The 13,218-nt window shown below is 29.7% G+C and overlaps 1 protein-coding gene across 15 annotated transcripts in view; it reads left to right on the top strand.

Annotated features, from left to right (window-relative positions):
• Positions 1–4,576: 4,576 nt before the first annotated feature.
• The window catches only part of LOC110266037 (EH domain-containing protein 1-like), a 45,871-nt gene continuing 37,229 nt past the window's right edge, over positions 4,577–13,218 (top strand). For 6 of the 15 annotated variants that reach the window (XM_088497357.1, XM_088497356.1, XM_088497359.1 and 3 more), the window contains exons 1-2: positions 4,577–4,723; positions 6,956–7,041. In XM_088497357.1, the coding sequence (XP_088353483.1) occupies positions 4,599–4,723; positions 6,956–7,041 (211 nt within the window). In that variant the 5' untranslated portion in view covers positions 4,577–4,598. Of the gene's footprint in view, positions 4,724–6,955; positions 7,042–11,577; positions 11,799–13,218 lie in introns of all 15 variants that reach the window. The other 9 variants (XR_015896760.1, XM_088497365.1, XM_088497364.1 and 6 more) reach the window with 7 other exon arrangements.

Here is a 13,218-nt window from a genome sequence, read left to right as displayed (position 1 = left end):
GTGAGCAATATTGATTTGGTCCTGAAAATTCTGTATCAGTCGCTAAATCAGTCGCTATTAGCAACCAATTTTTTCAGTCGCTATTTTGGTACTTTCTTATAGTGTTTCTCAAAACTAAAAATTATTACTGAATTAATTATAATAAATTTTGAAGGAATGAGTATAAAAATCTTTTATAACTTCTGAAGTCTCATTCAAAAATGTTATCTAATGTGTATGAACCATCTCAAATATGTAAGAACATAATATAAACTAAAATATGAATTAAAAATCTTATATGAAAACTCTTTACAACTTCTTGTCTTTTAGAGATTTATTAAGGTCTTGTATTTATATGCATAGAAACATTAATGATCTTTTTAAAACTCATCCTATTTCATTGTGTGACTAGTTTCCTGGTTTGGGTATTACTTATGCTTCCTTTTTGTTGAAAGTGTTAAACTTAGTCCAGAGCACAATGGAGAAAAGTGTAAACTCCGCTAAATTAGCGAATAATTAGTCAATAAATTAAATTTTAATAAAGGAAATTAAAAATATAAATCTAATATTAAAATAGGATAAAGCTCTTCAAAATGAGAATGTTGACACCAATTTTAAAAAATTTGGCCCAAAATTGAGCCGGACGGGCCGAACTGGTTGAACCGGTCCCAAAATGAGCCCAAGGCCCAACCAAACCCAACCCATTAAAGAAGACACAGCTTCTTATTTCCCTTCTTCTTCATCATTTACGCTGAGAAACATTTCAAGGAGGGAGAAGAACAAAAGCAAAACCTAACCCTCACTCAAATTTCATTTCTCAATAACTTTTGATCTAGAGCTCCGATTGACGAACCGTTTGCGGCCACGCATTCACCCCGTTGAGCCCTACGATTCCATTGGAACAATTTCTTAGGTAAGTCTCTCTATGATTCCAGTTCTTCTATCCCTAATTTTTGAAAATTAAGAGTGTCTAACTTGAGAAATTTGTCAATTTTGGTTTTCTAGGTTCGAATTAGTTTGCGGAATTCGTTGAACTTGACTCACCGAATCTGTGAGTACGGTGAGGATTATTAACCCTATTTTAATTCATTAAATTAGTGTGTGAGAATTGAATTTTAAATGTGGGTATGTAAAATTAGGTGTGTGTACATATATTGGAGTTTGATTTTGGGCATTGAAAGGCTTGGTAGAGGATTAGTCTTGATGCTTTGGTGATTTTGGACCTTGGAGCTGTGTATGGCTTAAGTGTTTCCTTGGACCAAATGCAGAAATCGGCCAAGGTATGGTTTAGGTTTCGCGTATTTAATATATAATGTTGTGTGAATACTTAGGCTAGAGAACTATAGGATAAGTTGGAATGATCATGTAAATTGGAGGCTTAGCATTAATTGCGTTGATTGATGATATAAGTATATTGTGTTGGTAACTATAATCCTTGGTGTGTGAATATTGTTGGCAAGTTGATGAAATTGATTGTAAATGTATGTATGGAAAAATGTGATGGTTATGTTGATAGAGGTAAAAGAACTAAGGTATGAATTTGGTAAAAATTTGATGTTTGATGGGTTTTGAATTGGCAAGTGGGGTGTAAAGTTGTATGGACATACTATGATAGGTATTGTGATGAATATATGTATAGGAAATGGATATTGAACCTAATGTTGAAGAAAATGGAGGTTTGAGGTTTAGAACAAAAACTTGATTTTTATGAACTTTGGCAGTCCATAACTCGAACCTCAAAATTTGGATGAAGATGAGATTTGTTTGAAATCAAAGAGGGTTTTATAAGCTTGAGAACAATATAAATTTTGCGGAAAAATGAATCCTGTAGAGGAAGTTATGGACACCAAAAATCTGGTGCAAAAACTGAAAATTTTTAAAGAACAGCAAAATAATCAGAATTTCTGGTGTGTGCCTACGCACACTGATTTGCGCACGCACCCAACAGTAGCAATAACTTCACTTGTGCATACGCACGCCTTTGTGTGCACGCACACCTGGTGTTTTACAGAAAATGTGCGTACGCACGCCATTGTGCGCACGCATGCACCAGGAAATATTTTCTGCTGGTGGCGCTCGCATAGGTGAGGCGCACGCACACCAAGTAGTTCCTGGTTGGTGTGCGCAAGCATGCACTCGTGCACACGCACACGCTCTGCTTTTCACAAATTGTGCGCACGCACAATTGTGTGCGTCCGCACACACTCTATTTTTTCATCACTTATATTTTTATGACTCAAACATGGTTTCGAACCTCTAAGCCTCTATTTTTATCTTTTTAACCTTAGATCTTACTAGTAAACCTAGTAATTAGTTGAAGCTAGGAAATAGAGATAACTTGGGAATGAAGTAAAGGTTAAAAATGATGAATTATATAAGAAGGAGGTGTATATATGAACGAATTATGATGTTAAGGCTTGAATGATTGATTTTCTACATTATGAAATGTATGAGGCAAGTAAGAGAATAATGTAAGAAATTGAGAATTGATGATGTTAATTAATCAAGAATATTAAAATGTATGATCAATGGATTAAGTAAAAGTGAGAACGATGAGATGAGATATGAATTAGTATCGAGAATGAAAGCGATGATTATGAGAAATGATTGAATATTTTGAGCTTGGGGTATTGTTTTCCCCATGTCAGCTTGGGGTGTTGTCTCTTCTCCCCATGTCAGTTTGGGACTCGTCCCATGGATATTATTGAGTTTGGGGGCGTTCTCTTCCCTATGTCAGCTTGGGAATTCTCCCTATGGTGTATTCTTGAACTTGAGAACATGTCGGGATGGCTACGTAACCGACAGTTGATATCAACAGCCATAGGACAGGCATGCATCATGTGCACAATGTTTGTTTGCTTATTTGTGAACTATTTGGGAATGCCTACGTGATTATAACATGCTATTTGTTGTACTTGTTATCTGTATTACTTGTAAGTTACTTGTGTTTGCCTTGTTTGCTTATTTGTCTGTGTAAACTAATCGGAGATGGAGGGATGGAGGAAATGGTGGAAAAGACTTAGTATTAGGGTCAGATTTAAGCTAGGCTTAGATATTCTTAGAAGACCACTTTTTTTTTTGTTGCTGGTTAATAACTTAAGCTTTAAAATCTGAGTGTCGGCGTTCTAGGATTACCTCTGGCATTCCCAGGACCTTCTATATTATGTGCGTGGCACCTTTACCATGCTGAGAACCTCTGGTTCTCACCCCATACTGCGTTGTTATTTTCAGATGCAAGTCGAAAGGTACCCCGCTAAGCGTCTGGATTCCTGAAGCAGAGCGATTTCTGGGTTATTTTGTTATGTAGCTTATGTATATATGTATTTAGCTTTCTCTCCAAGAAACTTGATTATTTTGTCCCTCATAGAGGTTAAAGGAGAGTTAGGGTCTTATTTCTATATTTTGTGTATTTTGGGATACTTGTATATGTATGTAAATATTCTCCGGCCAGCCTTGACTTCGCAGGCTGAGTCAGGAGCTAGTTATGCTGTATTCTTGACTCTCTACTCACTCTTTCACTTATTCATAACTATGATCTTTAAGTTTCTTCACATGCAAGTTATTCCGTTTCCGAAGCGTTGCGCTTTTTATTTTGCGATTTTGTTTCACCCATTTTTCAAGACTCCTAATTTATTATATTCTTTCTGCTATTATATGTATGTATTTTATTTTAGAAGTCGTAGCGCCTTGCCACATCTGTTTTACATCCTAGGTGTAAAACTTTATGTGGTAGGGTGTTATAAAAAGCTTTTCAAACAGTTAGCTTGTTAATTTCTTTATTCCTTCAATCTCTTTGGTCAAAGCTTTACTTCAATCATAATAATTGTATAGCTCGAATTTATTATTGAGAGTTAATAAATATATTTTCAACTAATCATTAATTTCACAAATATTTAAATGATACTTCACATTCATTCAACTAGCATCCATAAGACATTAAGTCGAAGATGAGTAGAAATTAGTTTATTTTATCTGTTTAATACTTTTTTTTGAGACGTTGATGCTCCACCTTGTTGTGTTGAGCTTTTTATTTTAAAATAATAATAATAATAATAATAATAATAATAATAATAATAATAATAATAATAAACACTTAGTTCATTAGAATGCTGATAAATAGTAAAAGAAAATCTCTAATATTATATTTATTTTAAAAATATTCTATTAACAAATATACAATATTATTATTCACTATTATGAATTCTCATTCAGTAAAGAATATATATATTTGTGTGTGGATTATTAATGCCTTTGTTAATAATTTTATAGTCAAAATAATTATTTAGACTAAATTATAAAAAAAACTTGTTAATATTATAATTTTTATTTATAATATATAATAAATTTATAAATTTAATAAAAAAGCTTATTTTATTAATCTATTATTTAAATAATATATATAATAATAATAACAAATTATTTAATACATTATAAATTGAATTTTAGTCATGCTACTGTTTTCAACATATCTTTCATCGACCTTTACGCTTTTGACAAAATTTGATAATTCAGCTGTTGACTATTCATTATGCCATCACAAGGTACAGTTCTTTAAAGAGTTTGTGGTCCGTATTAGATTGCACAACGAGATTTTTTCTTTGTCCCTTTCGTCTTGCTTTATGAGAATTTCGCTTCTATATATTGCATTCTTTTTTCTTTCAGTTCCAACTGATTATGCTGATTTAACCAAGAACACTGGCTTTTGGGCTTCTAGATTCATCATTTCCTTCTCCCATCACCACCGGTATCTCTTCTTTCATCTTTCTTATTATTGTTTTTATCATTATTTTGTTTTCATTTAATTTCTTGAATTGTTGTGTTTAATTATTTCTACTCTTTTTCTTCGTCTATATATCCAGATTTATTCTTACTCTTGTAATTTTACCAAGCATTATTGTTATATCTTATACTTACTGCAAGCCTCTTTCATTTTGTTTAATTTTATCAAACAAAACTGTTATAATTTTTGAAAAGTACAAATTTTTATCAAATTATAATTAAGTAACTTTAAAAATAAATTGATTAATTAATTTAGGAAACTAAGAATAAAAGTTAGAAAAATTAGATTATAGAGAGTAATTTATTTGCCAATAGAGTTGCTGCCTTAGAAGCCAGATCATTGGTGTAACTAATAGTCAAACTATAGAGCAATTAGGCTTAAATTGAAGTTAGAATTAAACATTATATATAAAGCTAAAAGTTTAACTTGTGAGGATGAGATTTCGAGGCTTTGTATAATTACATAAGGATATAATAATTTCACGGAAATAATTGGCTTCTGTCAAATAATGATGATAAGACTAGTCACCAAAAAAATGATGATTAGACAATGATGAGTCGCTAGAATTAATTAGAAAACTAGAAAATACTGAGAAATTAATAATTTGAATAATTAATTCATTCATTTACTTAAACAAGTGTTAAAAAATTCAAATTTCTTCTTATATATAATAATTTATTGGTTAGTAACAAATTATTAAATAAAAAATACTTAAAAAAAATAACTAACAAATATAATTTGATGATAAAAGATTAGGTTTCTATATAAAACATCATAATTCTTATTCTTCAAGACAGTTATTAGGGGTGGCATTTTCACCAGATCTTATATAACATGCGATTATAAATGTGTTTAGAGCGTTTAAAATAAATTATTTTTGGAATTGATTCGATTTGAATGAATTAAAAATAAATTATTGGGTTTGAAATTGTGTAAAATATAAATTTTTAGATTTGAATATTAATATAATGATTTGATTTTATAATTAAAAAAGAATATTGTAACTCCTATTTTAATGAATTATTCTTAGAGTGGTCTAATTATAATGTAAAATTCATGAATTTACAAATCAATTTAAAGACTTATTTTTTATCTCCATTCCAAAAAAAAAAAAAAGTTTATTTTAAAATTAAATCAATTTCAACTTCATTATATTCCAAATACACCATAACATAAATTATAGCAGAGCATTAATCTCTTATATCTTTTGGTGACTCAGTTGGAAGTGCTTAGAGCTTTTCTTTTGAGTTTGTAATATATACGTAAACCGTTGGTCATGTATATTAAAATTTTGTTTCTGTTTTCTTTTCTTCTCGTTTTATTTTATTTTTCTTTTAATTCGCTTCGTACCTGATAACAATAATTGGCGACATAGGTAGAACTTAGAAGTTGCTGAGAGGGGCGGAGTTTAATTCAGACAAGAGGGGATTATGGTCCCAAATTTTTTATAAAAAAATTAGTAGTACTTTTTCAAAAGATAAAAAATAATTCAATTGGTTTAAATACTTTATTATGACTTAAAGTATCCAATAAGTTCAATAAGCAACACTTTTTTTACTTTTAAGTTCAAATATAAAAAAATAAATATTTTTTATTTATTTAATTTAATATTATTTTATATTTTATTATTTATTTAATTTAATTTTTTATATGATAAAAAATAATAAAATATTCAATAAGTATTAATATTATTGTATTTGTATAAATTGATAAAAAAATTTCAATAAATATTATAAATTTTAATATTTGTCCTTCTAACTTCTTCTTTACATATTCTACAGGATATATATTCAAATTTTTATATAAAATAATAATAAAAAATCAAAGAATTGATGTATTTTTTAATAGGAATGCTAATATTCAAGAAGGAGAACATATAATTTTTATAATATTAACACTTGTAGTTCTTCTACTTTAATGAATTACGAAAAAAGTGAGATACAACCTTCAAAAGTTTAAAAAATTACATCTGATGAGTTTGACCTTAATTTTTTGGAACGAGACCCTAAAAAACGGCTTTAAATTTGGCAATATCACCCAAACTAGAGAGATGAGATTAGACGAACTTATCTTAAATAGAGTCTATATCAAAAGCATTTTGATAATTATCTTCTATGTGGCCCCAAAATTTTGTTTCAAGTTCCGCCACTGCTGAAAAAATAAAAAATACGCCCACAATTACAATCTCTCCACCAGGTTCCGCCGCGCCATCTCTCTATCCCTGTTGCCTCCTACGCCGTGCCACCACACTCTTTGGCCTCCCTTTTCTCTACCACCTTCTGGTAATTTTTCCCCTTTCACTCGTTCTTTTTGTTCCTTTCATCAGATTTATGATTTTTCTTAATCCTCTAGTTAAGTTATTTGGAATGACTTTAATTAGATAATTTGACTGTTGAAGTAGATGAGTTAAATTGAGTAGCATTAAGCTATTGACAAAGATAAATTTAAAGTTGTCCTAGAGGTAATTTATTTTAGAGTCACACATTTTTTTTTGGTTATTTTATATTAATTATTTATAATATAGCTTGAGACTTCTTTTAACATGAGTTGCTACCAAATTGTTATATAAATTTAGGGTTTGTCTGTTTTCTTTTGGTTCGATTGGAGATTTGTTCGTGGACTTCTTTTAACATGAGTTTGCTACCCCGTTGTTTGGAGTTCAGGTTGCTTTTCTATAATTATATTTAAATTTTATAAGTATTGTTACTTTATGATATACTTAATTTCTCAAGGTAGATTTGTAGGACAGAAGTAGGAGGTCGAAGGATGTCTAGTGTCTCCTTGTTGACCTTTTGTTTATTAAAAATTGTGGAGTAATAAAGGAGTATATATAGACTAGAGTGGTTATGATTATATGTATGTTTAATTACGGACGGATTTAGAAATCTAAGAGTGGAGAGGTTGAAAATTAAAATCTTGTATAATTAAATATAATGTCATATAGTTGATAATAGATATCATTATAATTAATTTTTTAATTAAAAAATTAATAAATATTTGTCAAGAGTAAAGTATCGTTTTTGTCCCCAATGTTTGGCGTAAGTCTCAAAGTTGTTCCTAATGTTTGAATCGTCCTATTTAAATTCGTAACATTTCAAAATTGACTCAATGTTGTCCTGCCGTTAGGAATCTGTTAACGGAATTGGCGGCAGGACAAAATTGAGACAATTTTGAAACATTAGGGACTTAAATAGGACGAACACGTTGGGGACAAAAACGTTACATAGAAATAAATTTTAATTGTATCCTTCAATAATATCATTTTTTACGGTACATAGTTATTCAATTATTTTTTAATCACATCTAAGTAAACTACACTTAATCACATTAATTTTATTCTAAATAAATTTATTTTTTTATAATTTTACTCTTAAAAATTTTTACTCATCATAAAATATTTGTAGAATGACTAATACATAAACTTGTGGGAAAAAATTATATATATACAATAAAGTAATGTGATTCTAGTTATTTTACAAACATTTCATGTTGAGTAGAAATCATTTAGAACATAAATAAATAATGTCACTTACATTTTGAGCATTTCTCATTCCTTTTGCCAGCAAGTCTTCAATGACAGCAACGAAAATTCTTCCTCTTCTGTGGTGCAAATTGGTTTTCTAATTTATTTATCATGTTGTGAAAATTTCATCAGAATGGAAATTACAAAATAACAAATCTTATCACTTAGAACAGAATTTTCAATGTTGCAATACTTATAGGATCAACTGCTTCGACGTCACCGGTAAACAATGAATCATCACAGTATCAAACCTTGATTCTGTTCCAGTTGTAGAAATCTGAAATATGCAGCACTTTTAAGATCCATAAAATTAAAAAATGTTTGTGTTAATGAGGAAAAAGAATCAAAATTGTGACCAGTGAAGAATATACCTGGGTTAAATTTTTGCTTGTTGCTTAAATATCCAGAAAAGGAAGCTGTCTGATCCATTTTCTTAGATGAACCTAAGCGAGTGTCCCTGCGATCCAAACAATCAGAGGCATTGTTGCACCAACCTCCCCTGGAAAGTAATGTGATTAAGTGTAATTTACTTAAATGTGATTAAAAAATAATTGAATAACTATGTACAGTAAAAGATTGATATTAGTAAAGGATAAAATTAAAATGTATTTCCATGTATCGTTTTTGTCCCCAACATTTTCGTCCTATTTAAGTCCTTAACGTTTTAAAATCGTCTCAATTTTGTCCCACCGTCAATTCCGATAACAGATTCTTAACGGCAGGACAACATTGAGTCAATTTTGAAACGTTAGGGACTTAAATAGGACGATTCAAATGTTGGAGACAATTTTAAGACTTACCTCAAACGTTGGGGACAAAAACGATACTCTACTTGTCAAATCAAAGAATTATCTAAGTTTTTATAATTTTTTTATGGTTTTACATCTAATAAAATATAAAATTATCTATTATTTTATTAAGTATTTATGTGATAGTGAGATATTTTTGTGTTTTATATCATTAAAAGATACGACATAAAATAATATAAATTAATTGCACTAACAATTTTGTTATATGAATTTAAAATATATTAAAGTATTTTTATATAATAATATATAGGAGTAAAAATTAATAGAAAAATAATACAAAAGAAACAACTAAATAAAATTAGAAAAAGAATAATATTATTATAAATAATATTAAAGTATTTTTTATATGATTATAGATATTAAAATTAATATTTAAAAATATGTTAAAAAAAACTCTAAATCAAATATAAAAATACAAATAATATAAATACATGTAGAGAAATTTGGATCTTAATGCATAAAAAATATCAACTTTTTTTACTATCACTATACTATTAAGTTTTACTTTATACAATGCATCTATTATAATAGTATATGAGTTTAAAATTTGTTTGGGAGGTCCCCCTTGAGTCTGTCCCTATGTTTAGTTAAATGCTTGTTTGATATTATTTACTTTGTGAAAATTGAAAATGTTGTTTGGTTGAGACCTCTAATTTAAGAAAAAATTCAGCCATAATTTTTCTAAAAAGTTTTGAATTTCTGATGTCACTGATGTTTATGTTGCTTTAATTCTAAAAGAAATTAGAATATTGTTTGGTGGATGCTTCTAATTTAAGGAAAATACTGTCAAAATTTTGTAAAAAAATTAATGTTATAATTTTGTTAATACTTAAGTTGTTTGAACTTTGTGGTACGATAATTTTAAATTATTATTTGTGAATGTACGATAGATAGAAGTAACGCTCAACGGTAGAATAAAATCTGAGTATTTTTGTGGCGTATGTGTTTAACACCAAATCTTTTTTTGTCGAAAGCGGTATCTAGATGTCCGTCTAGTAAGCATCGATCACAAAGTATTTACGTGCTGGCGATATAACCAACCACTTTTACTGTCATGGGTTCAAGCCTTGGTCTTGCATATGGACTAAATATGGAGAAGTTAATGTAGACGAGATTAATTGTTTTGCATTAATAGCCAATAGGTTTAAAGGTCGGTCAAGAAAGGCTAATGTAAGAGAAGTTATCTCTTGAAAGAAATTAATCGGGAGGTAACTGTAGGAAATATAATGAGATAATATAATATTTAATGCAATTCGTGTTAGTAATATGGAGAATGTTGAATAAGAGATTTATCCGAAAGCAGCTAGGTTTGATGATTGTGTTCATTCTAGATTGTTTGTCACGGTTAGAATGATGGTATTAAGACTGAGGCAAATCAAACCCGATATTCATTTGACTAGTGGGGCACCTTTGTTAATGAACAAGTTTCCGAAACAAACAACATTCCTAAGAATTACTATGAGGCGAAGGAATTAGCTTCCTTACAGTATTATTTAGCCTCTCTCATTCTACAACTCTATTCTAAGAACTTAAATCTCTATCCTAAGCATACAATAATTTATAAAAGAAACATTTTTCAATGCATAAATTATTTTCACTTGTATTAATCTATAATTCTCTATTTCAATTAATGTTTAATACCAATAGAAACTAATTTATTGGGCAAATTAACCTATTAAATTCGTCAATAACAGCAAAAACAACAGCACACAACTCTTGAAAATGACCCCAAAATTTACAAAAAATTAAAATTCACTTAGACCCAAAGTCAAAGTGTCAAAAAATAAGGACACTAAAAACGATAGAAAAAATATGATTAATAAAAAAATGTAAACCAACAAAATTGAAGAGAAAATCACCATGAATACAATGGCAATAATAGAATTTTGATTGGAGCTACGAAGAGAGAGAAAACCTAGAAAGAAGGGGCACATACAGTGAGAAGAAGGGAAGGTTCATTGCAAAAAAAATGCTGACTACCGTCAGATTTACTATCAAATTTCATATGCGAAATCAACGGTTATAGTTATTACTGTTGGATTAATCCGACAAAAATGATGTGCAAAATGACAAATCTGAGTAGTCGTTACCGACAAAAAAAATATGACAGTAATGTCAACGAAAACAACTCGAAAAAAAAATTTCAAATATCAGTTACCGTCAGATATATTCGACGCAATATCCAACAATAATGAGAAACAAAAAAACACTTAAAATAAATTTAATTAAGATTATTATGAGATATGGTCAATATAAAATTCGACGATAATTAATATTAATATTTGAAAAAGAAATCTAAATAATCAATTACACTTTCCACCACAACGGAAACACTTATCCTCTATTGATTTATTTTACCCAATATTTCTTTCTTTATCCCACTTCTGGTGAGATCCTCTCTTTTGAACATAATTCATTTTCCTTCCATAATTTTTCTTGTTACCATTTTCCTCTTCTGGGGTAATGATTTTCCACATTTACTTCAGGAAATGGGGCTACGCCAGCTGGACGCGCTTCATGATTCCTTAAAAGTAATTCATTGTTGCATTCAGCAACAAGAAGGCAAGAAATTAACTCGGAATATTTTTTAAATTCTTTTTCTCGATACAGCTGCTGCAGGAGCACATTCGAGGCATGGAAGGTCAAGAAAGTTTTCTCCAACATATCATTATCAGTTATCTTTTCCCCACATAATTTCATTCGTGAGGTGATTCGAAACATTGCATAATTATATTCATTTATAGACTTAAAATCCTGTAGACGCAAGTGCGTCCATTCATATCGGGCTTGAGGAAGTATCACCGTCTTTTGATGATTGTACCTTTCTTCAAGGTCTTTCCAAAGATTTGCATGATCTTTTAATGTGAGATATTCATTTTTCAATCCTTCGTCAAGATGACGACGAAGAAAAATCAAGGCTTTGGCTTTATCCTTCTGGAATGCATTATTTTCAGCCTTAATGGTATCTCCAAGATCCATTGAATCAAGATGGATTTCAGCATCTAATATCCATGATAAATAATTGTTTTCAAATATATCAAGAGCATTGAATTCAAGATGAAATAGCTTCGACATAATGAAAATTTGTTACCTGAGTCTTCTTAAAAATTTGATCAGAGTCTCGTGCTGATAACGTGTTGTAAAATAAATAAAGATATACTAAATATAAAATAAAGATGTATAAATAGAAGACTCTAGTATTAATATAATTAACTCAATAACAATAATTCATATATGTATTTACTAATATTATATGTTGTAATGTATATATATAAAGAGAGAGAAGTATTCGTAAAGAAAGAGAGAGAATTGATTTGTTTATTGTTATGTTTGTGTATATTACTTCATATCAGGTTCTCTATTTATAGGCATATATGGACATCATTTTCAAACTTCATTAAATATGATTCCCCTTGAAAACCTGAGCCTTGTGGAAAATGGGCATCCACCTCAGGCAATCTTATCACAACACTACCGACAGCTTGTTTGTCAACAATACTACGTTGATAATATAAGCCTCAAACAACTACCGATTGGCACCAAGATTATGCCAAAGTTTACAAACAACTACCGATTATAAATATAAGCCTCGAACAAAAATAAAACTAGCATAATTTAGCGATGTCCTCTTGTTTTTCCAACGGCTATGCATCGGAATGGTTGTCAATAATCAATGCCCTTCTCGTAGTGTCATGGGTTGGGGAGGATGGTTGCGCCATAATCGAGCAAAGCTTTTTCTCTAATTAGAAAACAAGTTAGGGAAGTTGAAAAGACGAACTTTGCTAGAGTTCAATTAGCTAAGATGTTAACGGACCACATAAGATGATTACAAAATAATGCTCATTTAACTTTTGGACATTTTTGCCTAGGGGTGGCAAAAGGGAAAGCTGTCCTGTCCTGCCAAAAGTTCACCCCGTCTCGCTTAATAAGGCGGTCTTGAAACTTCACCCCGTTCCACCTAACGGCAGGCTGGCGGGCCAAGCCCGTCAAATTTTTATTATTATTAAATATTAAATAATATATATAATTTTGCAACTATTTTAATAAATTTATAATTTCTAAAGACAAAAAAATTATAATTTCTAAATTCATAAATATTGAAGTCTTGTAATTATAAATATGTAATA

The sequence above is a fragment of the Arachis ipaensis genome, chromosome B8 (assembly GCF_059453495.1).
Source record: "Arachis ipaensis isolate K30076 ecotype BB chromosome B8, ASM5945349v1, whole genome shotgun sequence".
In the NCBI taxonomy this organism is placed as follows: Eukaryota; Viridiplantae; Streptophyta; class Magnoliopsida; order Fabales; family Fabaceae; genus Arachis; species Arachis ipaensis.
The sequence above is the reverse complement of the archived record's forward strand: the minus strand, read 5'-3'. Positions and strand labels throughout refer to the sequence as shown.